The sequence below is a fragment of the Nerophis ophidion genome, linkage group LG15 (assembly GCF_033978795.1).
Source record: "Nerophis ophidion isolate RoL-2023_Sa linkage group LG15, RoL_Noph_v1.0, whole genome shotgun sequence".
Taxonomy (NCBI): Eukaryota; Metazoa; Chordata; class Actinopteri; order Syngnathiformes; family Syngnathidae; genus Nerophis; species Nerophis ophidion.
The window spans coordinates 40587391-40613003 of NC_084625.1; the positions used below are offsets into that span (position 1 = coordinate 40587391).

At 42.4% G+C, this 25613-nt stretch overlaps 1 protein-coding gene across 1 annotated transcript in view; it reads left to right on the plus strand.

Annotated features, from left to right (window-relative positions):
• The window catches only part of LOC133569664 (collagen alpha-1(XXI) chain-like), a 222237-nt gene that overhangs the window by 154510 nt on the left and 42114 nt on the right, over nucleotides 1-25613 (plus strand). The window contains exon 12 of the mRNA XM_061922174.1: nucleotides 5052-5096. Within this exon, the coding sequence (XP_061778158.1) occupies nucleotides 5052-5096 (45 nt within the window). The remainder of the gene's footprint in view (nucleotides 1-5051; nucleotides 5097-25613) is intronic.

Here is a 25613-nt window from a genome sequence, read left to right on the forward strand (position 1 = left end):
TGAAATGTGTCCCGTGACAAACTGTCCGACCGCAACTCTCTAATAACTAAAGTTCCTGGGGTGAATAATGTTGACTCACTACACCGGTATGTTTTAGCGCTTTCATGGTAAGTTTACTGACAGATATAAGTAAGAACTTTACACTACTTTATATTAGAAATGGCAAAAGCAGAGAATGCATGTCCCAAAACAAGAAGGTAGAGAAAAAAAAAAGCTTATCGACTACGTGGTCGACACGGGCTACAAAGGCGGACACACGCAATTTTTCAAGATTTATGCAGATCCCTAATACAGTACCAGAAGGTAAAAAAAGTTGCTTTTGCATGATATTCCGAAACTAAACGTCAGATAATATGTCTTACCATATACATACACCATAATAATACTCGTATGTTGAAGCACATCAAGCGGTGCGGCCTCATAGCTTACCAAAGTCATACTAAAACATTTTGATAGATTTTTGAGCACCGTGTGTAATGCTCTATATTTTCTAAATATACGCCACACATACATACCCCAACCCAATCCAACGCCCTTGACGCAAATCCCATAGGGGTGATTGTAGGATGGTCAGCGCCTGAGAGCCACACTCCCTTCACTCTGTTGCTAGATATCTCGAGATGTACGTTATAATATAAAATATGTGCTTTGCTATGGAGTTTTTTTCCCACTCCAGGCTGGGCCCCCTTTGTAGCCCAGTCTAGATTGTATTTTTTATACTCATCCTTCCCCAGGGTTTTACCTTGATCCCCATCTTTCAAGGGGCGCCTTGTGGCGACCCATTAGCGTTCCTGTTCTGTAACCCTGACACTGTTGGTTTGTCTAATGTTGAACGGGTTTGTGCTAAAAACAAAGTTTTGTTGTACTTGTGCAATGACAATAAATACCTATCTATCTTTAAATGTAACATATAAAATGTTTTTTTTTTTTTTTACTTGAGTCATATTGCCATCATAGTGCAATCTACCCGTATCTCTTATGTTTGACTGCCATCTACTGGTCAGACTTATCATTACACCATGTACCAAATAAAATTGCTTCGAGGTGGGTAAGCTTAACTGAACTTATTCCGTACATTAGATTTTAAGTGCGCGAAAGAAAGTGCGGAAAATACGGTAATAATAGGGGTGTAACGGTATGTGTATTTGTATCAAACCGTTTCGGTACGGGGGTTTCGGTTCGGTTCGGAGGTGAACAGAACGAGTACACATGCTAGCAGCGACCGGGCTAGGACAACATGTAAAAGCCAGAGCTGGAAGACCCTCCTGCCTCGTTAAGATCTCCCGTTTGGGAACACTTTGGCTTCGCGATACAACAGCAGCTGCTTCTGACAACACGTCAAAAATGTGTTGCACCTTTTCTGCTTTCGGCTCCCGGACCGTAGTCGAGGAGCGCAGGGGAGGGACTCCTCCAGGGCTGATGTATTCTCAGGGGCAACACCCTTCACTTACCCGGCAGTGGGTCTCCACAGCTCCGGACTCCAGGGTAAATGAAGAGTCCAGCGATTAGTTGCAAATCGTGGCTTTATTGATGTCTTGCCCACAGCCAATCCAACAAAACACTAACCACTCCCCGCACTCAGCTACCGCTCCATCACTTCGCTCGCCCACATACTCACCTCATATACTGTCACATATTAAAGGGCCACACACACACATAAGCTACTCTCATAACACATGCTAACCCATTTGAAGCATCACCACCGCATTCAAGCAGCCTCTCCTCGGCGAGTCAGGCAGGGCTAAAGCAATAACAAATGTTTTTATAGCAGCAGATTTAAGACCATATTGCATTAAAAACTAGATTTTGACCCACTTCTATGGTGGAAGAACAATAAGCACATATATCCTCTTACTGCCAAGTTAGCCAGGCTGGGGCGGGGAAGAAAAATTAATCTGAGGATGAGTTGACTTGAAACTGTTTAATGTTGCACTTTTTGTATGTAGAAGAAAAGTTTGGTCATTTTATTTAATCTGAGCAACAACTTGAGGCAGTTTAATGTTGATTAACGTGGAACCCGATTTAAACAAGTTGAAAAACTTATTGGGGCGTTACCATTTGGTGGTCAATTGTAAGGAATTTGTACTATACTGTGCAATCTACGAATAAAAGTCTCAATCTATCAATAAAAAAAGCACTTTATATGTAGAAAGGTTTTGTTAAGAAACCATTCCGAGCCTTATTTTATATTAGATTAGATTAGATTAGATTAGATTAGATTAGATAGTACTTTATTTATTCCGTCAGGAGAGTTCCTTCAGGAAAATTAAAATTTTCAGCACATATATATAGTATGGCTGCGAATCTTTGGGTGTCCCACGATTCGATTCAATATCGATTCTTGGGGTCACGGTTCGATAATATATCGATTTTTGAGATTCATCACGATTTTCGATTCAAAAACGATATTTTTCCGATTCATAACGATTCTGCATTCATTCAATACATAGGATTTCAGCAGGATCTACCCCAGTCTGTTGACATGCTAGCAGAGTAGTAGATTTAAAAATAAAAAGCTTTTATAATTGTAAAGGACAATGTTTTATCAACTGATTGCAATAATGTAAATTTGTTTTAACTATTAAACGAACCAAAAATATGACTTATTTTATATTTGTGAAAACATTGGACACAGTGTGTTGTCAAGCTTATGAGATGCGATGCAAGTGTAAGCCACTGTGACACTATTGTTTATTTTTATTATTTTTATAAATGTCTAATGATAATGTCAATGAGGGATTTTTAATCACTGCTATGCTGAAATTATAACTAATATTGATACTGTTGTTGATAATATTAATTTTTGTTTCACTACTTTTGGTTTGTTCTGTGTCGTGTTTGTGTCTCCTCTCAATTGCTCTGTTTATTGCAGTTCTGAGTGTTGCTGGGTCAGGTTTGGTTTTGTAATTGTATTGCATTGTTATGGTATTGATGTGTATTGTTTTGTTGGATTGAAAACATAAAATAAAATTAAAAAAAAAAAAATTAAAAAAATTTGATTAAAAAAAAAGAGAATCGATTCTGAATCGCACAACGTGAGAATCGCGATTCGTATTCGAATAGATTTTTCCCCCACACCTCTAGTATAGTTTTTATTTTATATATATTGACCACATTAAAGGCCTACTGAAATGAGATTTTCTTATTTAAGCAGGTCCATTCTATGTGTCATACTTGATCATTTCGCGATATTGACATATTTTTGCTGAAAGGATTTAGTAGAGAAAATCGACGATAAAATTCGCCCGTTTTGGTACTTCCTGAAAAAGCCTCACCTTTACCGGAAGTTGCAGACGATGATGTCACATGTTGATGGCTCCTCACATATTCACATTGATTTAAATGGGAGTCTCCAACAAAAACAGTTATTCGGACCGAGAAAACTACAATTTCCCCATTAATTTGAGCGAGGATGAAAGATTCGTGTTTGAGGATATTGATGGCGACGGACTAGAAAAACAAAACAAAAAAAAAACCCGATAGTATTGGGACGTATTCCGATGTTTTTAAAGACATTTACTTGGATAAATCCGGGAAATCCCTTATCTTTCTATTGTGTTGCTATTGTTTTAGTGAGTTAAATAGTACCTGATAGCCGGAGGGGTGTGTCCACGGGTGTGTTGACGCGCAGTGTCTCAGGCGAGTCGACGGCAGCTTTATTGACAGCACAAGCTCAGCTTTTATCCGGTAAGAACTGACTTTTTAACCACAATTTTCTCACCGAAACCTGCTGGTTGACATCTGGTCTGGATCCATGTCTGCTCATCCACAGAAAATGTTCACCTCCAGGAATTTTAAACAAGGAATCACCGTGTGTTTGTGTGGCTAAAGGCTAAAGCTTCCCAACTCCATCTTTCTACTGTGACTTCTCCAATATTAATTGAACAAATTGCAAAAGATTCAGCAACACTGATGTCCAAAATACTGTGTAATAATGCCGTTAAAGCAGACGACTTTTAGCTGTGTGTGTGTGCAGCGCTCACACTTCCTAAAACCCTGTGACGTCATGCCTACACGCCATCATTACACGACGTTTCTAAGACGAAACTCCCGGGAAATTAAAAATTGTAATTTAGTAAACTAAAAAGGCCGTATTGGCATGTGTTGCAATGTTGATATTTCATCATTGATATATAAACTATCAGACTGTGTGGTGGGTAGTAGTGGGTTTCAGTAGGCCTTTAACCCCTGTGTGTATATGTATGTTATGCCATTGTTTACAAATTTGGTGAATAAATAACCAAAAAATGTATATTTTGGTGTTTTCTTATTGTACCAAAAATGAACCAAACCATGACCTTTAAACCGAGGTACGTACCGAACCAAAATTTTTGTGTATCGTTACACCCCTAGGTAATATAAATAGCGTCAAACGGCTAACAAGATGTCCGTTATGTATAATTAAATGTCGGACTGAAAGATGTCAAAAGGCATCCGTGAAATGTGTGTAGCGGTTAATTTCTGCTTATTATGCAGATCCATTAGCTACCACTGAGTAGTTAACGGTTAATCACAGTCACAGAGGAGCTGAGGCCTAAAACGGGCGCAAACCCGTAAATAAATGCTGCAAAAACTCAACAGGATTCCACGCGAGCAGTCAACCGCGTGAACGCCGTCTCGCCTCTGAACGGAGCAATCAGAGGATGTGATAAATGCGGGGATCCGCTTGCTCGATGTGCACACATGGAGAATGGCGCGATGGCCCGTGGGAGCGGGGGGGGGCGGAGGGTGGGAGGATGGAGGAGAGAATCCAGTATCAGAGCTCGCGGATGTGTCGTTTTGTAAGCCACATGCAAGATAGAAAGAGTCAGGTTTGTTAAAGGTCACCGCTAGCCAGTTCCTCTTCCTTCTCTCGGCGGGTTTCTCTTATTGGCTGTTGGGGGTAAGCGTGACCTTTTCTCCTATCTCTCGCTGTCTCCCACTTTCATCAGTTGCTGCGTACATTCAGCTTCTTCCGCACACACACACATGCCCAACAAGAGAAGCTATACACCGGGAATGTAAACAACCAGACACAAACTTTTACCTAATCGTGATGTGTCTCTTTGCAGGGGAAGCCAGGCAGAGATGGAGAGCCGGGGACTGACGGCGTGCCCGTAAGTGTTTGCTCCCTCCGCCTCCACCAGGGGGCAGTGGAGCTTCTTCTCTCCTGGGTGCTATTCTAATGTGTGTTTGTGTGAATCCTAATGAGTAACACTTGTCCGCACAAGGGCACCGGGATGAGCTATATCCTCCGGAAGAACAACATATTGGCTTTAATTTGAGACTTACAGCCTTTTAAAGCGGCTGCACAAAGTTGGTCCTAGCAGCAACTGATCATGTCTGTTTTATTCAAAATTTTTCAAATAGGTAGGGAAAAATACATAAAAAAAACCTTTCCGGCATTTCAACACCGTAGATAACAGTCAGTGATGATTAGGAGTTGTTTTTTTTGATGTGAAACCCAAACTGCTCTTCTAATGTCAATGGAGAAAACTCCCCCTTTTGGGACCATACATACAATATATTGTAAGTACCGGGATATTTATTTCATTTTTTTTTTTTTTTCATTTCATTTTTATTTGTCTCATTCATTGATGTGCATTTAGAACGATAGATAATTATATCACAATTATAAAATTTAAATTCACACAATTCCTGAGAAGGAGCAGGATGAAGAACATCTTATAATTTCCTACCCCCTTTGACATAATACATTATCTTACTTCATGAATATCATTTAAGCCGACACATATATCCAAATGTAATGAAACAATCAAAAACAAAAAAACACAAGAAAAACACAACAAGTGCAAAACTTCATAAAGTATAAACCAAACCAAGAAAATAATAGTAATAATATACACCTCACGGAATGATACAGAGCAAATACAAAACCAGACAAAAAATAAGTAAAATAATAAATAAAAAACTAAATGTAAACTAAATTTACGCCACACCCACTAAATGTTATATAAAAAAAACCCAATTTTTTTAATACATTTTTTATTTTTTTTTATTTTTGTTTTTTATTTTTATTAAATCAACATAAAAATACACGAAATACACTTTCCATTAGTGCATCAAACCCCCAAAGAAAACCCCTCCCTTCCCCATTCACACTCATCCACACCCACTCACACAAAAAAGGGTTGTTTCTTTCTGCTACCAAAATTCTGGTTCCCACAACATATATAACACCGTCTGCAAGGGACACAGTCCCTGAAACACACATGATTGTGTGTGTCGCCGGTCCACTAACATTATAATTAATTACTATTTTTAATATAATTGTTTTATATGATTTTACTTTATTTTTTAATCCAAGAAAATGTTGGTTTTTTTTGTTTTGTTTTTAAATCTTATTTTATTTTATTTATAAAATAAAATAAAGAACCTTATCTTCACCAGACCAGGTTTTTAATGAAATTAGACTTGTCTAAAAGGTTTTTAAAACCAGGTCCGGTCCAGATAATGTCCAAGTCGGGCTCAGCAAAAAAACCCTACTTTACATATTTTAGCCCAGGGGTGTCAATGGCCCCCGGGTGTCACAAGTTGTTGGTGACGAACCCTAAGATGCAGAGAAGTTAAATTTTATTCTTCGTTGGTCAACAAACAAACAGTTATACTGTACATACATACAAAGAAAACATGTTGCAGACCCAAAGGGTTTAGGCTGAAGTTGAAAACTTACTGCGCCTAACCCTATAAGCCAGGGGTCGGGAACCTTTTTGGCTGAGAGAGCCAAGAAGTCAAATATTTTAAAATGTATTTCCAGTAAGAGCCATATCATATATTTTTTAACACTGAACACAACTAATTGCGTGCATTTTTAATTAAGACCAACAATTCTAGAGTATAATAACATTGTTATTCTGAAGCTAACTGTGGAGGGGGCATGGCCTGCAGGCCTGCAGCGAAGCGGGGTGTTGCCAGGATTGGCCTCGAAATCAGCGACAGGTGCGTAGATGGCCCACGTTGGCCTTGTTATCTAATCACCTGTCGCTCTGTTATAAACAGCAGCCAGGAGGAGAGACAGGGTTGGAGCGGGAGCCAGAGAGCGAGCGAGTACGAGAACGAAAGAGAAAAAGACAATTCCTGGAAAGCAACTGAGAGACTTTTTGAAAAATAAAACAATATTGTAACCCTGAAACAGGCTCTCATGTTGGTGCTTGGTGGTCTGAAGAACCCCCAGGAGGGCAAGCCCCACACTAACCAATAATAAATAAGTAACTTCTAACCACTTACGTAACTTCTTGAACAGGTGCGGTAGAAAACGGATGGATGGACTAAAAATGCATGAGAATGTTTTATATTTTGAACATTATTTTTAACACTGTGATTACAAGTGGAATTATTCATTACTTATTGTGTCAAGCAATGTCAGCTTGTATCTACCTGAGAGCCAGATGCAGTCATCAAAAGAGCCACATCTGGCTCGCGAGTCATAGGTTCCCTAACCCCTGCTAGAAGCAATGTCAAGTACAAAATAAATCTAAACTTCCGAAAAAATGTTGAAATGTCATTTGCCCAACATATTGTGAATACCCATATACACAACACAAGCACAGTTCAATTATATACACAGTAAAGGCATTGTAAAGGAAAACATGATTTAATTTATCACTAAAACAAGAACAAACAAAAAGGCACAAACAAAAGGCGCGCAACGAGGCGGATAACAAACTTGGCTATGAACAAAAACACTTACTGTGACAGGAAGGAACTATGGCATGAACAGAGTGAACAGACGTACACACAGCTACAACGATAAGTAATAATGACATTGACAGGTAGTGGTGACAAGAGGTAACGACAAAAATCCAGCATCTGACTGGAGGACAAAACAGGTTCAAATAGCAGTTGGCTGATTGACACAAGGTGTGGCCAGGTGCCAATCAGCCGCAACTGAGGGGAAACAGCGCTCAGGGAGAAAAGCAGGAAATAACCAAAATAAAAGTGATGACATGAAACAAAGACACAGAGGAAAAACTAAAACAAAACCAAACTGCCAGGTACAAGCCTGACAAAGGGATGATATTGTCAAGACTATGACTATAGTGTGCATTGTTTTCCCGAGGTGCGAAGCAACTGGATCGGACATGACATCTTTTAATTTTAACACTCAAAAGTACTACAAAAACAAAAGGTATAAAGAAAAACTCGCACAAAGGCAGAACTATGGACATAAAACAAAACTTGCAGACTATGGCATTAATAAAGAAAACTAACTTGGAACGAGAAAAGCCGCTGCCTGACCAGGGCTCAGAAAATCTGCAAAGACCCCTCCCACCCCCACCAAGGACTGTTTTCACTGCTGGACTGTAGGAAGAGGTTCCTCAGCCTCCGTAGCAGAACTTCCAGGTTCTGTAACAGCTTCTTCCCTCAGGCCGTAAGACTCTTGAACGCATCATAATTAAATTTTCTATTTTCTTCTCAACTCCCCCCAAAATGGATTATCTCGCTGGAATGAAAAAGACAATATAACATACATCCATAAACATGGACGCATGTGAAAAAGTGTAATGTATTTGTCTGTACAGTAATCTATGGCGTGAAGGTAATGACATCTTTTAATTTTAACACTCAAAACTACTACAAAAACAAAGGGTATAAACAAAAACTCGCACAAAGGCAGAACTGTGGACATAAAACAAAACTTGCAGACTATGGCATGAATAAAGAAAATTTGCTTGGAACGAGAAAAGCCGCTGCCTGACCAGGGCTCAGAAAATCTGCAAAGACTCCTCCCACCCCCACCAAGGACTGTTTTCACTGCTGGACTGTAGAAAGAGGTTCCTCAGCCTCCGTAGCAGAACCTCCAGGTTCTGTAACAGCTTACAGACTCTTGAACGCATCATAATTAAATTTTCTATTTTCTTCTCCACTCCCCCCAAAATGGATTATCTCACTGGAATGAAAAGGACAATATAACATACATCCATAAACATGGACGCATGTGAAAAAGTGCAATGTATTTATCTGCACAGTAATCTATTTGTTTATATCTGCACCTTATTGCTTTTTTCATGTTTTTTTTTTATCCTGCACTACCAAGAGCTAATGCAACACAATTTCGTTCTTATTTGTACTGTAAAGTTCAAATTTGAATGACGATAAAAAGGAAGTCTAAGTCTAAGTCTAAAAGAGCATGAAAAAGAGCAGCATGGATCATCAGCCCGAATAACAAGGGTGGATAGAGGGTGATGTCACCAGGCTGACTGCCTGGCAACTGCAGGCTTAAATGGTGATGTGGTGATTGAAAACGGGTGCATGAGTCCAAATGAATCAGGTGCGTGACATGAGGACAGGTGTAAACGAATGGGTTGTCATGAAAACAAAGCAGGGAGTGAAAAATCAGGAACTGACAAAATCCAAAAACCAAACAGAACATAGCCAAAGTACACATGATCACCAGGACATGACAGATATTTGATTAGTGTTAGAACCGGCCTGCAGGCCACAACCGCACGCACCCACCAATGCTCCAGCAGTGTTGGCGCTAGGAATTTTCAAAATGGGGTCCCAGGGACCCTATCAAGTCATAAAAATGGGGTCCCACAGTAAATTTTTGGATTCCCACTTTTTTGTTACTGTTTTGAAAACAAATGATAAATGAATGCATTATCCTGTTATATCTCACATACTATATTGTGTTTTGGAAAAAGGTTGTCGTAAACGTTACCATCCATCCATCCATTTTCTACCGTTTATTCCCTTTCGGGGTCGCGGGGGGCGCTGGCGCCTATCTCAGCTACAATCGGGCGGAAGGCGGGGTACACCCTGGACAAGTCGCCACCTCATTGCAGGGCCAACACAGATAGTGAATTCATAAAAAAAAAAATATTACAAAAGAAAACCATTTTTTATGCATATTGCGCGTAAATGTATTCAGTTATAGACTTTCATTGACATTCTTCTTTCCTTCATGGATCTAACCTTTACCTCTGCCGGTATTTTTTTCAGTATTTTTATTGTAATATTTTCGGAATGTAATTGTTCTATTTTTGGCCAAAGTAAGACAAAGAAAACAATCTGAAGTTGTCTTTATTTTTTAGTTTTAATGCCATGATCTTAGTAGTCCTGCGTGTGCACAGATGTTCCACCATGCTGTCCCTGAGCTAAAATGAGTTTGACACCCCTGTATTAGCTGCACCAGACCATAAATCGCAGAATGAAATATTTTCAAAATGTTTGTCTACATACCTTAATTTTATCCAAATGGTAACACGGCAGCAAAACGGCTGATCAAACAAAACAGAAGTCATCGGCAGGGAACCACTCTTACAGACATCACCAATGGGACAGTGTAGTAAGTGTGAATTGTTTTTGTTGCATTGTAAAATATACAAATGTTGCCAGCAGTGATTAATGAAGAAACGCTATAAACTCGTCCCAAAAATGGTGCCATAGCACAAACAATAAAACACCTTTTGCCACGACCAGAACTGGACTCTGAACACAGGCGCAGGATTTCAGAAGCAGTTCTTTATTATGACAAGGGAAAGGGGTTTCAAAACGGGAGAAACAAAACAGGCTATCAAACAGATCTATCCTGACCACTAAATTTACAAAATGATCAAACTCCAACAGAGGCGATACTATGAAGTTAACCGTAACTGAACGATTTACAAACCAAAACTCTCCCGAGGATCCAAAAGGTAGCACAAAAACGTTGGCTGTGGCTGTGCACAAGAATTTGGCAAAAAAAACGCTGGAGGTACGCACAAGAAGATACGAAACACTCTGACACAGGACAGAAAGAGGACGAGACATTTAAGCATGGGGGAGCAGGTGAAATCCACAAGGGAGGCCTGAAACGAGAAGGAGAGTTAGCTTTTCAAAATAAAACAGGAAGTGATAAGACAACCTGAAAGTTTGACACTTTTCAGTGTTTAATAAAACCTCTTTGTTGAATACAAAACTTTATGGCTTAAAAATCCAGAAAATTGCCACACTGTCTTGTAGGCCGCAGGGTTCAAAGTACACATGTCCGATACTGGCTTTATTGATATTCCGCTATTGTCCAACTCTTAAATGACCAATTCCGATATCAACCGACATTGATTGATTGATTGATACTTTTATTAGTAGCTTGCACAGTACAGTACATATTCCGTACAATTGACCACTAAATGGTAACACCCGAATAAGTTTTTCAACTTGTTTAAGTTGGGGTCCACGTTAGTCAATTCATGATACCCATATATACAGTTGTGGAATTAACACATCATTATGCCTAATTCTGTTGTGATGCATTAAACAACGTAACACGGATTTCCAAAATAAATCAACACAAGTTATGGAAAAAAGTGCCAACATGGCGCGGCCATATTTATTATTGAAGTCACAAAGTGCATCATTTTTTTAACATGCCTCAAATCAGCAGCATGGAATTTGGGACATGCTCTCCTTGAGATAATCCTGATACCCACTACAACTATGGGAAAGACTATACTTTGACTTTCACAAAGTGCATTATTTTTTTTAAACATGCCTCAAAACAACAGCTACAAAAACAATGAAGGCACACAGCTTCAGTCCAGAGTATACTAGAGTAATAAAGTAAACAATATCATAGTCCTCCTTTAGTGCAAGGCTGCCTGGCATACTGTATAACAGGAAATGATAAACTAGGCTCCAACTGCCCTGCTCTAACGTATTTGTATGAGTAACACAAATGTGCTGCAAGCTAGTGGTGAGAGCTTGAAGTGGCCTAGCAGTCAGTCAGAGCTTCTGAAATGGTGCGTTGAGACAGGGCACCTCCGTTCACTGCAAGCTGCAAAGTATGTGCCATCCAAACTCCACCGTAGCCTTTGACATACTGCGTGCATTGTCCCTGAACACAACGTGGGTTTTCCTCCAGGGTGGTTTTTGTTGTATTTTTGTTTTTTCTTGGCGGAGTCTTTAAGCGACAACTGTGTGGTACTACCTTTTTTTTGGTGTTAGCTTTTCATCTATCTTCCACTAGTATTCATCGTGTATCTCCTTATGATTTTTGAAGAGGTGGGAGATCAAATTGCTCGTGTTAAAGCAGAGGTGTCCAACTCAAATACAGAGTGGGCCAAAATTTAAAACTAAACAAAGCCGCGGGCCAAGGTTGAACAAATGAACCTTTTAATAGGGACACAAACAAGTTTTGCATTGAATATTGAACAAGCAAGGCTTATATAACTTTATAGTGACATGCAAAATCGAGTTGTAAATAATAATAATAATAATTAAAAAATATCAATGGCATATCAAATAAAATTTAAATACAAATTTAATGCCTCCTTTCTATTTGCAGCCTTCTGAGATAAATATCAAAATATATTGTAGCGTCCCGAAAGAGTTAGTGCTGCAAGGGATTCTGGGTATTTGTTCTGTTATGTTTATGTTATGTTACAGTGCAGATGTTCTCCCGAAATGTGTTTTTCATTCTTGTTTGGTGTCGGTTCACAGTGTGGCGCATATTTGTAACAGTGTTAAAGTTGTTTATACGGCCACCCTCAGTGTGACCTGATGGCTGTTGACCAAGTATGCGTTGCATTTACTTATGTGTGTGAAATAACCGCATATATTATGCGAGTGGGCCTGCACGCTGTTTTTATGGAGGAAATGCGGACGTGACGACAGGTTATAGAGAATGCTAAAGACAGTGCCTTTAAGGAACGCCCTCAATATTTTTGTCCGGGTGGAAATCGGCAGAATGCTTGCCCCGGAGATTTGGCCCGCGGGCCAGAGTTTGACACACATGTGTTAAAGGAAGACGTCTTGGTTACTCCTTGCATAACCAAATTTTTGCAATCATTGCAAATTGCCAGTTTTTTTATTCGTCAGACATACTTTAAAAATAATCCCAAACCATAGACTTGGTGTCGTTAGTCAGTCACCGAGCGAGCTGGCTTGCACCGGCAACAACACACTCTTGTTGTTGTTATACTGGGCTCGCCGCGATTTGATGATGTCATCAAGCGTCGCCAGTAAACCTCTCATGCTGCAGTCGTCAACTCCTGTGTTGTGTGTGGGAGAAGGGAGAGAGGAGAGGGGAGGGGCTGCTGACTGGGAGACGCATCTACTTTCCCCTACGTCCGTGTGTGGCGTTTTAAAAAGTCATTAATTTTACTTTTGAAACCCATACCGATAATTTCCAATATAACATTCTAAAGCAAGGGTCGCCAACCTTTTTGAAACCAAGAGCTACTTCCTGGGTACTGATTAATGCGAAGGGCTACCAGTTTGATACACACTTTACAAAATTGCCGGAAATAGCCAATTTGGTCAATTTACCTTTAATAAATAAATTTACATATATATGAAAAATGGGTATTTCTGTCTGTCATTCCGTCGTACATTTTTTTTCCTTTTACGGAAGGTTTTTTGTAGGGAATAAATGATGAAAAACACTTAATTGAACGTTTTAAAAGAGGAGCAAACAGGAAAAAAAATGAAAATTTAATTTTCTTGCTTCAATTTTGACTCTTTAAAATTCAAAATTCAACCGAAAAAAAGAAGAGTAAAACTATCTAATTCGAATCTTTTGAAAAATTAAAAAAAATAATTTATGGAACATCATTAGTAATTTTTCGTGATTAAGAAAAATTTTAGAATTTTGATGACATGTTTTAAATCCAATCTGCATTTTGTTAGAATATATAACGAATTGGACCAAGCTATATTTCTAACAAAGACAAATCCTTATTTCTTTCAGATTTTCCAGAACAAAAATTAAAAAAAAAATTCAAAATATTTTGAAATAAGATTTAAATTTGATTCTAAAGATGTTCTAGATTTGACGGAATAGTTGTTTTGAATTTTAATCATAATAAGATTGAAGAAATATTTCACAAATATTGTTCGTCGAAAAAACAGAAGCTAAAATGAAGAATTAAATTAAAATGTATTAATTATTCTTTACAATAAAAAAAATAAAGTTACTTGAACATTGATTTAAATTGTCAGGAAAGAAGAGGAAGGAATTTAAAAGGTAAAAAGGTATATGTGTTTAAAAATCCTAAAATAATTTTGAAGGTTGTATTTTTTTCTCTAAAATTGTCTTTTTGAAAGTTATAAGAAGCAAAGTAAAAAAAAAAAAATGAATTTATTTAAACAAGTGAAGACCAAGTCTTTAAAATATTTTCTTCGATATTCAAATTCTATTTGAGTTTCGTCTCTCTTAGAATTAAAAATGTCGAGCAAAGCGAGACCAAATAAAGGCAGCTCACTGGTAAGTGCTGCTATTTGAGCTATTTTTAGAACAGGCCAGCGGGCTACTCATCTGGTCCTTACGGGCTACCTGGTGCCCGCGGGCACCGCGTTGGTGACCCCTGTTCTAAAGCATTTATTATCGGACATCTCTAGTTGAAAGCATTGCAGTAAATAGTACAACAAATACAATATATAAAATTTATATTTTTTAAAAAGTGTATCATCACAAACTAGCCCTTCTTTTGATGTGTCACCAAGTTAAGGTTTAAACTGTGATATTTGGTGGTTGGATTGGACCCCACATGCAGAAAATAAAGGCAGCGTAGGAAAAAAAATGAATCTCCTATTGTATTCTCACACAGAGCGGCAACATCTATTGTCCAAGACAAAAAAAAAAACGGAACAAAAGGCAACGGTGTGTAAACATTCTGACGAGACACAGCTCAAACTCAGCTGGGACGGAACAACGAGGCAAAGCAGGATGATATAGGCGCAATTGTCAACGAGACAATGAAAACTATGGAAAGTCCTCAACTAACGGGGGTTTTGATATATTTCATGCAAAACCAATTGATTGAAGGTCAACAAACAAAACACCCACATATTAGATTTGTGTTATAGCTGACAAAGCAAATTAGTGTTTTATTTAGGGGTGCGCCAAATTCTGGGAAAAATATGTGATCCATCCGTCCATCCATTTCCTACCGCTTATCCCTTTGGGATCGTGGAGTGTGCTGGAGCTTGTATACCTACATTTGGACGGAAGGAGGGATACACCGTGGACAAGTCGCCACCTCATCGCAGGATCAACACAAACAGACCGCATACTTGCCAACCCTCCCAATTTTCCTGGGAGACTCCCAAATTTCAGTGCCCCTCCCGAAAATCTCCCGGGGCAACCGTTCTCCCGATTTCCACCCGGACAACAATATAATGGGCACACCTTTAGCCTCCTCTACAACCTGTCGTTGCGTCCGCTTTTCCGCCATACAAATAGTGTGGCGGCCCAGTGAAATCAAATTAACAGCTTTTACACACACACAAGTGAATACAAGGCATACTTGATCAACAGCCATAGAGGTCACACTGAGGGTGGCCGTATAAACCACTTTAACACTGTTACAAATATGCACCACACTGTGAACCCAAACTAAACGAGAATGATAAATACATTTGGGGAGAAAATCCGCACCGTAACACAACATAAATACAACAGGACAAATACCCAGAATCCCTTGCAACACTAACTCGTCCAGGATGCTATTATACACCCCCCCCGCCACCCCACTATCACCAAACCCCGCCCTCCATCTCAACTTGTCGTCACTTCCGCTTTTCCGCCATACGGCCCAGTCAAATTATATTTGCAGCTTTTACGCACACACAAGTGAATACAAGGCATACTTGTTTAACAGCCATAGAGGTCACACTGAGGTTGGCCGTATAAACAACTTTAACACTGTTACAAATAGGCGCCACACTGTGAACCCACACCAAACAAGAATGAAAAACACATTTGGGGAGAAAATCCGCAACGTAACACAACATAACAAATACCCAGAATCCCTTGCAACACTAACTCGTCCAGGATGCTAAAATACACCCCCCCCACTATCACCAAATCCCGCCCCCCACCTCAACTTGTCGTCACTTCCGCTTTTACGCCATACGCCCCAGTCAAATTATATTTGCAGCTTATACACACACACACAAGTGAATGCAAAGCATACTTGATCAACAGCCATAGAGGTGACACTGAGGGTGGCCGTATAAACAACTTTAACACTGTTACAAATATGCGCCTTACTGTGAACCCACACTAAACAAGAATAACAAACACATTTCGGGAGAACATCCGCACTGTAACACAACATAAACACAACAGAACAAATACCCAGAATCTCCTGCAACACTAACTCGTCCAGGATGCTACAATACACCCCCCCCACTATCACCAAACCCCGCCCCCCACCTCAACTTGTCGTCACTTCCGCTTTTCCGCCATACGGCCCAGTCAAATTATATTTGCAGCTTTTACGCACACACAAGTGAATACAAGAAATACTTGTTTAACAGCCATAGAGGTCACACTGAGGTTGGCCGTATAAACAACTTTAACACTGTTACAAATAGGCGCCACACTGTGAACCCACACCAAACAAGAATGAAAAACACATTTGGGGAGAAAATCCGCAACGTAACACAACATAAACACAACATAACAAATACCCAGAATCCCTTGCAACACTAACTCATCCAGGATGCTAAAATACACTCCCCCTACTATCACTAAATCCCGCCCCCCACCTCAACTTGTCGTCACTTCAACTTTTCCGCCATACGGCCCAGTCAAAATATATTTGCAGCTTTTACATACACACAAGTGAATGCAAAGCATACTTGATCAACAGCCATACAGGTCACACTGAGGGTGGCCGTATAAACAACTTTAACACTGTTACAAATATGCGCCTTACTGTGAACCCACACTAAACAAGAATAACAAACACATTTTGGGAGAACATCCGCACTGTAACACAACATAAACACAACAGAACAAATACCCAGAACCTCCTGCAACACTAACTCGTCCAGGATGCTAAAATACACCCCCCCCACTATCACCAAACCCCGCCCCCCACCTCAACTTGTCGTCACTTCTGCTTTTCCGCCATACGGCCCAGTCAAATTATATTTGCAGCTTTTACACACACACAAGTGAATGCAAGGCATACTTGATCAACAGCCATAGAGGTCACACTGAGGGTGGCCGTATAAACAACTTTAACACTGTTACAAATATGTGCCACACTGTGAACCCACACCAAACAAGAATGAAAAACACATTTGGGGAGAAAATCTGCACCGTAACACAACATAAACACAACAGAACAAATACCTAGGACCCCTTGCAGCATTAACTCGTCCGGGATGCTAAAATATACACCCCCCGCTACCACCAAACCCCGCCCCCCCACCTCAACCTGTCGTCGCGTCCGCTTTTATGCCACATGGCCCGGTCACATAATATCTACGGATTTTCACACGCACAATGAATGCTAAGCATACTTGGTCAACAGCCATGCAGGTCACACTGAGGGTGGCTGTATAAACAACTTTGACACTGTTGAAAATATGCGCCACACTGTGAACCCACACCAAACAAGAATGACCAACACATTTCGGGAGAACATCAGCACCGTAACACAATGTGACAGTCTCTCGCTGTCGTGCAAGTTCCATGGACCACCAAATAGGGACATTGTTGAGCAGGGTTGTGATTGTTTATTTTTGCAAATAAAACCTCAGTGCAGGTCGCTTTTCAGCTCCTCTTCTCTGCTCGCTCGTCGGCTCGCTTTCCAGTTTTCCGCGTCTGCCTCCTGCTCTCTTCCTCTCTCGCCCGGCGCCAGCTTCCCTCTGGCTCCTTCTCGTTTCTCCGCCTTCCCCCCGGATGTTCACGGCCGTCGCCCTTCTATACAGTGCGAGAGGATTACCTAATTGTCCCCAGGTGCGCGATCCACGCACCTGATTTTGATTGCGGCGTCGCTCCCGGCGCGCTCCGCCTCGCTGCTCCCTGGCCGTCCACGCCTCCTCACCGCCATGTTGGGCTGGGCTCCGGCGTGCCCTGCCTCACTGTCGGACCGCTGGCCACGCCTCCTCGCTGCCATCTTGGGCTGCGTTACGGTGTGCTTTGCCTCGCTGTCGGACCGCCGACCACGCCTCCTCGCTGCCATCTTGGGCTGGGTTCCGGCGTGCCCTGCCTCACTGTCGGACCGCTGGCCACGCCTCCTCGCTGCCATCTTGGGCTGCGTTACGGTGTGCTTTGCCTCGCTGTCGGACCACCGACCACGCCTCCTCGCTGCCAATTGGGCTGGGCTACGGTGTGCCCTGCCCCGCTGTCGGACCGCTGACCGCGCCTCCTCGCCACCATCTTGGTCTGGGCTACGGTGTGCCTAGGCTCGCTGTTGGACTGCCGGCTCCGCCTCTCTAACATAAACACAACACAACAAATACCCAGAACCCCATGCAGCACTCGTCCGGGATGCTACAATATACATCCCCCGCTACCACCAAACCCCGCCCCACCCCTGCCCCCCATCTCCCGAATTTGGAGGTCTCAAGACTGGCAAGTATGATAGACAGACAACATTCACACTCACATTCACACATTAGGGCCAATTTAGTGTTGCCAATCAACCAGTTTCCAGGCCGATTAAACAAAAAGTTGCACTCTAAGTGACTGTGCATAAGGACGGATGGAGGGGTACAGTGGAATCTTGAGAAACAAACTGGCGTCTCTCTGCTTTAGTAAATGCATATACTATTGTTATTACCAAACTATTTATGGCAATGGATGACGGAAAAACAACACATCTAAGGAAGTGGAGAAACAACAGTACAAAAAAAAAAGACTTGAACATAGAAAAAGCTAGAAAAAGCATCCGGAGTGGAAGCCAGTGGCAAGTAAATAGGGAGGCCTGTAAGTAGCGGCACAAGATGGAGAACTCAGGTCAGCATGGGGAAACCATGAGGAATAACCTGACCACTTCTTGAATATGAGCACAAAACTTATGAAGGGTGTCAATTGTGTCCTTTTGCTTATTTGCAAAAATGTGGCTCAATTAAGAAAAAAAGTACACTATATTGCCAAAAGTATATTTGGCCACCTGCCCTGACTCACATATGAACTTGAAGTGCCATCCCAATCGTAACCCATCCATCCATCCATACATCCATTTTTTTTCACTTATCTGATGTCGGGTCGCAGGGGCAGCAGCCTAAGCAGAGAAACCCAGACTTCCCTCTCCCCAGCCACTTCGTCAAGCTCCTCCCGTGAGATCCCGAGGCGTTCCCAGGCCAGCCGGGAGACATAGTCTTCCTCCACTGCGAGAGGAGCCGGATGAGGTGGTTCGGGCATCGGCTCAGGATGCTACCCGGATGCCTCCCGAGGGAGGATTTTGGGACATGTCTGACCAACATCAGACCAAGAGGAAGACCCATTTATAACCCATAGGGTTCAATATAATGTTGGTCCACCTTATGCAGCTATTACAGCTTCAACTCTTCTGGGAAGACTGTCCACAAGGTTGCGGAGTGTGTTTATAGGAATTTTCAACCATTCTTCCAAAAGCGCGGTGGTTAGGTCACCTATTCGAGAAGGCCTGGCTCTGAGTCTCCGTTCTAATTCATCCCAAAGGTGTTCCACCGGGTTCAGGTCAGGACTCTGAGCAGGCCAGTCAAGTTCATCCACACGAGACTCTGTCATCCATGTCTTTATGGACCTCGCTTTGTGCACTGGTGTACTGTCATGTTGGAAGAGGAAGGGACCCGCTCCAAATTGGAGCATGGAATTGATCAAAATGTTTTAGTACACTGGAGCATTCAAAGTTCCTTTCACTGGAACAAAGGGACCAAGCCCAGCTTTTGAACGCGTCCCCACTGCCCTAGAGTCGAGGGGCGACGTGCTTTACACCACTGCATCCGACGCTTTACATTGGACTTAGTGATGAATGGCTTAGATTCAGCTGCTTGGCCATGGAAACCCATTCCATGAAGCTCTCTGCGTTCTGTTCGTGGGCTAATTGGAAGGTCACATGAAGTTTGGATCACTGTAGCAACTGACTGTGCAGAAAGTCGGCGACCTCTTTGCACTATTTGCTTCATCATCCGCTGTCCCCTCTCTGTCAGTTTACGTGGCCTACCACTTTGTGGCAGAGTTGTTGTTGTTCCCAAACTCTTCCATTTTCGAATAATAAAGTTGCCAGTTGACTTTGGAATATTTAGGAGCGAGGAAATTTCATGACTGGATTTGTTACACAGGTGGCATCCTATGACAGTTCCACGCTGGAAATCACTGAGAGTGGCCCATTCTTTCACACATGTTTGTAGAAAAAGTCTCCATGCCTAAGTGCTTGAATTTATACACCTGTGGCCGGGCCAAGTGATTAGGGCACCTGATTCTCATCATTTGGTTGGGTTGCCAAATACTTTTGGCAATATAGTGTAGGTCAAAGAAGGGCAAAGAGAGTCAAAAGTAGATTAAAAGAAAGTAAAAAGTAGGTAAAAGAAAGTTTAAAAAAAGGTACTCTAAAATGTAGGTAAAATAAGGTCAGAAGTGGGTAAAATAAGATGCAAAAAGGTCAAAAAGGTGTCAAGACTAGGACTTGGGCTTCGATTGTTTTCCCGAGGTAAAGGAACGTTGGAACGGGCAAGACGTGAATGTAAGCACATGATTTATTTTTACCAACAAACTACAAAAAGGCAAACCAAAGTCGCGCACAATGGCGGAGAACAAACTTAGCAATGAAACAAAACTATGAATATAAAACAAAACACTTGCACAATGGCATGAATAGCAAAAAACGTACATGCAAAACAACAAGGGGCATGGATCATTGGCATGGAAGGCATAGCAGGTGGTAGACGTGAGAAGGAGGTGATGTTGCCAGGATGAACAACAGAAACAGACAGGCTTAAATAATACTGTGGTGATTAGTGAAAACAGGTGTGAGACATAAGGACAGGGGCGTGGCATGAGTACATGGTAAAAACTAATGAGTTGCTATGGTAACAAAACAAACCGAAAGTGCAAGAACAGGAACTGAGTGTCCAAAAAACAAAACCGAACATGACTAAAACAAAACATGAACACACAGACATGACCAAAGGAAGTAAAAGAAGGTAAAAAAGTAGTTAGAAAAAAGTAAAAGAAGGTAAAGAGATTAAATAGAAAGTAAAAAAAGTAGGTTAAAAAATTGTAAAAAAAAAAGTAAAAGGAATTCAATATTAAGTAAAAAGACAAAATATAGGTAGATAAAGGTAAAAATAAAGTAAAACATGAGGTTAAATAGAAGGTAAACGACTAGGTGTAAGAAGGTAGGTAATAAAGATTATAAGAGAAAAAAAAAATAAAATAAAAAGCAGGTAAAAGAAGGTAAAAAATAGGGTAACAACTAAAAGAAGGTAAACAAGATAAGAATAAGTACAAGTGGGTAAACGAGTAAAATAAAAATAAAAAAATAAAGTGAGAAGTAGGCAAAATAAGGCAAAAAAGTAGGCAGAAAATGGTAGAAATAAGGAAAAAAGTAAAATAAGGCAACAAGAAAGAAGCTAAAAGGTACAGTAGCTAGAAAGGGTAAAATAATGTAAAAAGTACAGCAGGTAAACAATGCCATTCAAAGAGTAAAAGACAGGAAACAGAAAGTGATCAAATGAAACACAATGGGATGCAGACCATACCCTAGTTGTTTCTTTCATGTGCATGAAGAAAGATCACGATCATCTTTATGATAAATAATTGTTTGCGACCTAAAAGACACACTTTTTAAGTGATCTCTATTTCCTAAATTGCGAGCCAAGATTTCGATTTCATTATTTCCCTAACGACACTGAATAAGTTCCATTTAAGAATAAGTCCAAGTATTGATTACCGGGGTATTGATCGTTCCTTCCCGCGGGAGGGATTAGACGATGGATCCAATCTCAGGCCTGTGAGTGTGTCCTTTTCTCCTGTTGTGAGTCTCAGTGACTGGATTGTGTAATCTTGCTTTTGACACTTGAGAAATATCCAGCGATTCTATTGGTTCAATGTTGACTCTGTGAAGCCACAATGTTTGAGAGCAGCCTATGTGCCGCTAACTCCCAAAACGCCAACGCCTTGGCACTGAATGACAACTGTGTCGCTGCAGAAATGTGAATTTGTCTTCCTAAAGACTTTCTGATTCCTACAGGGAAAAAGAGTAGGACTGTGTACAAGACTTGTCTTCCACTATGAAGCATGCACCTTTTTCTAATCAGGCATCTAATGTCTAAACTACGAGTGTCGAAGAAAAGTGCCCAAGAAAAGTAGACGATTCGATGTAAAAGTGAGAAGACAGAACTTCAGTCCTAAACCGTGGTTGCCTTGTGCACGGATTGGGTGGGGTTGTGGGGTAAGAGATTAGTCCCCATTGCTACCGATCATCAGTCCAACATATTCCAGAAAAAAGCTGTTGCTCAGTCTGGTGATCCTACTCCTAATGCTTGACAGCCTCCTTCCGGCCTCGGGGTAAGGGGTCAAAAAATGGGTGTGCAGGGTGGGTGGAATCATTGGTGATGCATTGATAGGGATGCCTTCCTCTCTTGAGCCGTGCAGCTTTTGTGCCACACCGGTGTGCTCGGCACCAGCACACCGGTGCTCTCCACCACACATACAGTATGTAGAGGCTCGTAAGGATCGAGCTCCCCAGTCCAGCATGTTGCAGCTTCCTGAGGAAGTAAAAATGGTGGTGCTGCTTCTTAAGCTGACGGGAATAGTGTGGCTCCAGGTGAGGTCCCCCCAAATACCTGAAGCCGAAGACCCCTTACACACCGGCTCCTTTGATGCGCAGGGGGAAAATAGGTGTCTGACCTTCTTGAAGTCCACCACCATCCCCTTGTTTTTTTTAAATCGATGCAGTTGTGGTTGCTTTTGCACCAATCCACCAAAAGTTCTACGTCCTCTCTGTACTCGGACTCATCGTTGCCTGTGTCCCACAAGTGCTGTATCCTCTTCATAGACCAGGAACCAGGTGTGTTTCCTGATCGTCAATCAGGAAACAGGTGAGGGGACCAACATTCGCCAAACAGTCATGTGAGATCATGATAGTACGCCTCCACTCACACTTGTTAAGCAGTCCCAGATTTAAATAAAAGTCCAAAACTTAAGGAGGGTGGAGGGAGAACGAACCAGCGGGACTCACATTAGTCCAGGCATGAGTCCCCACAGGCAGCGGGGTAGAGGAGGCAAACAAGCGCGGAGTGGAAGCGAAGGACTATGCCCAGGTTCTGAAGCAGAGGACTATGCACAGGTTCTGTTACGGAAGGCATCCATTAAACGGCCAGATTTGCGCCCGACGAGGAAGTAAAAGACAACTAATAGGCCATGCAATCCCTCAGCCGAAGAGGTTTTCACTCTCGCCCATGGCTCTGCTGCTGTCGGCATGGGATGCGCCTGGAGGATAGCCACATCCAATAGGTGTCTGACCTTCTTGAAGCCCACCACCATCTCCTTGTTTTTTTTTAATCAATGCAGATGTGGTTGCTTTTGCACCAATCCACCAGAAGTTCTACGTCCTCTCTGTACTCGGACTCATCGTTGCCTGTGTCCCACTAGTGCCGTATCGTCCTCAAGGACCAGGAACCAGGTGTGTTTCCTGATTCTCAATCAGGAAACAGGTGAGGGGACCAACACTTTCCAAAAGGTCACGTGGGATCATAATAGTACGCCTCCACTCACACTTGTTAAGCAGTCCCAGATTTAAACAAAAGTCCAAAATTTAAGGAGGGTGGAGGAAGAACAAACCAGCGGGACTCACACCAGTCCAGGCATGAGTCCCCGCAGCCAGCGGGGTAAAGGAAGCGAACAAGCGCGGAGTGGAAGCGGAGGACTACGCCCTGGTTCTGAAGCAGAGGACTATGCACAGGTTCTGTCGCTGAGGGCATCCATTAAACGACCAGCTTTGCGCCCGACGAGGAAGTAAAAGACAAGTAATAGGCCATGCAATCCCTCAGCCGAAGAGGTTTTCACTCTTGCCCATGACTCTGCTGCTGTCGGCATGGGATGCGCCTGGAGGATAGCCACATCCAATAGGTGTCTGACCTTCTTGAAGTCCACCACCGTCTCCTTGTTTTTTTTAAATTGATGCAGCAGATATGGTTGCTTTTGGACCAATCCACCAGAAGTTCTACGTCCTCTCTGTACTCGGACTCATCGTTGCCTGTGTCCCACTAGTGCCGTATCGTCCTCAAGGACCAGGAACCAGGTGTGTTTCCTGATTCTCAATCAGGAAACAGGTGAGGGGACCAACACTTTCCAAAAGGTCACGTGGGATCATAATAGTACGCCTCCACTCACACTTGTTAAGCAGTCCCAGATTTAAACAAAAGTCCAAAATTTAAGGAGGGTGGAGGAAGAACAAACCAGCGGGACTCACACCAGTCCAGGCATGAGTCCCCGCAGCCAGCGGGGTAAAGGAAGCGAACAAGCGCGGAGTGGAAGCGGAGGACTATGCTCCGGTTCTGAAGGGGAGGACTATGCCCAGGTTCTGGCGCGGAGGGCATCCATTAAACGACCAGCTTTGCGCCCGACGAGGAAGTAAAAGACAAATAATAGGCCATGCAATCCCTCAGCCGAAGAGGTTTTCACTCTCGCCCATGGCTCTGCTGCTGTCGGCATGGGATGCGCCTGGAGGATAGCCACATCCAATAGGTGTCTGACCTTCTTGAAGCCCACCACCATCTCCTTGTTTTTTTTTAATCAATGCAGATGTGGTTGCTTTTGCACCAATCCACCAGAAGTTCCACGTCCTCTCTGTACTCGGACTCATCGTTGCCTGTGTCCCACTAGTGCTGTATCGTCCTCAAGGACCAGGAACCAGGTGTGTTTCCTGACTGTCAATCAGAAAACAGGTGAGGGGACCAACACTTTCCAAAAGGTCATGTGGGATCATAACAGTACGCCTCCACTTACACTTGTTAAGAAGTCCCAGATTTAAACACAAGTCCAAAACTTAAGGAGGGTGGAGGAAGAACGAACCAGCTTGACTCATATTAGTCAAGGCATGAGTCCCCACAGGCAGGGGGGTAGAGGAGGCGAACAAGCGCGGAGTGGAAGCGGAGGACAAAGCCCTGGTTCTGAAGCGGAGGACTATGCACAGATTCTGTCGCTGAGGGCATCCATTAAACGGCCAGCTTTGCGCCCGACGAGGAAGTAAAAGACAAGTAATAGGCCATGCAATCCCTCAGCCGAAGAGGTTTTTCACTCTTGCCCATGACTCTGCTGCTGTCGGCATGGGATGCGCCTGGAGGATAGCCACATCCAAGAAGACGAGTGCAAGGATGGCCGGATGGGCGCTTCTGCAGCAGGCGAAGAGGGGGTGTGACGGACAGTCATCCCAGCAACAGACGAAAAGGACGAGGCGGTGGTACCATGGGAGAATCTCGTGAAGTAAGGAACAACACCGCCAGGAGCCAGACGGATCGCAAACCCGCCGGAGGAAGCTTTCCCCAGTCGCACGGCTAGTCCTAGCCTTCCGCCCTGAAAGAAAGAGCCCGAGTAGAAGCCAGAGAGCGAAGGGAGACCCCCATGCATACCACCTTCATACTTTTCTCAGTTATATCTCGAATTGAGTCGTGTTTCCCACCTTCTTTACCAAACTGCCGGCACTCCGTTGTATCAAAAAAACACCTTGGCAACTGTTCTCACGCGACTAGACTATACTTACATAAAACGATTCAACTGATGTGCTCGTCGGCAAGTCCACACCACTCTGCTACAACTCGCAACTTTCTTTGGCTCTATGGTGGATTATTTTGCCGTCGTACTCAATAATACAGAAGTACAGAGACTGAGTTATCAACCCGTGAGATTGTTTGTGTGGGTACTACGTTCTTTCCAGTGGCGGGCCGTGCGTTCCTCACCTGAG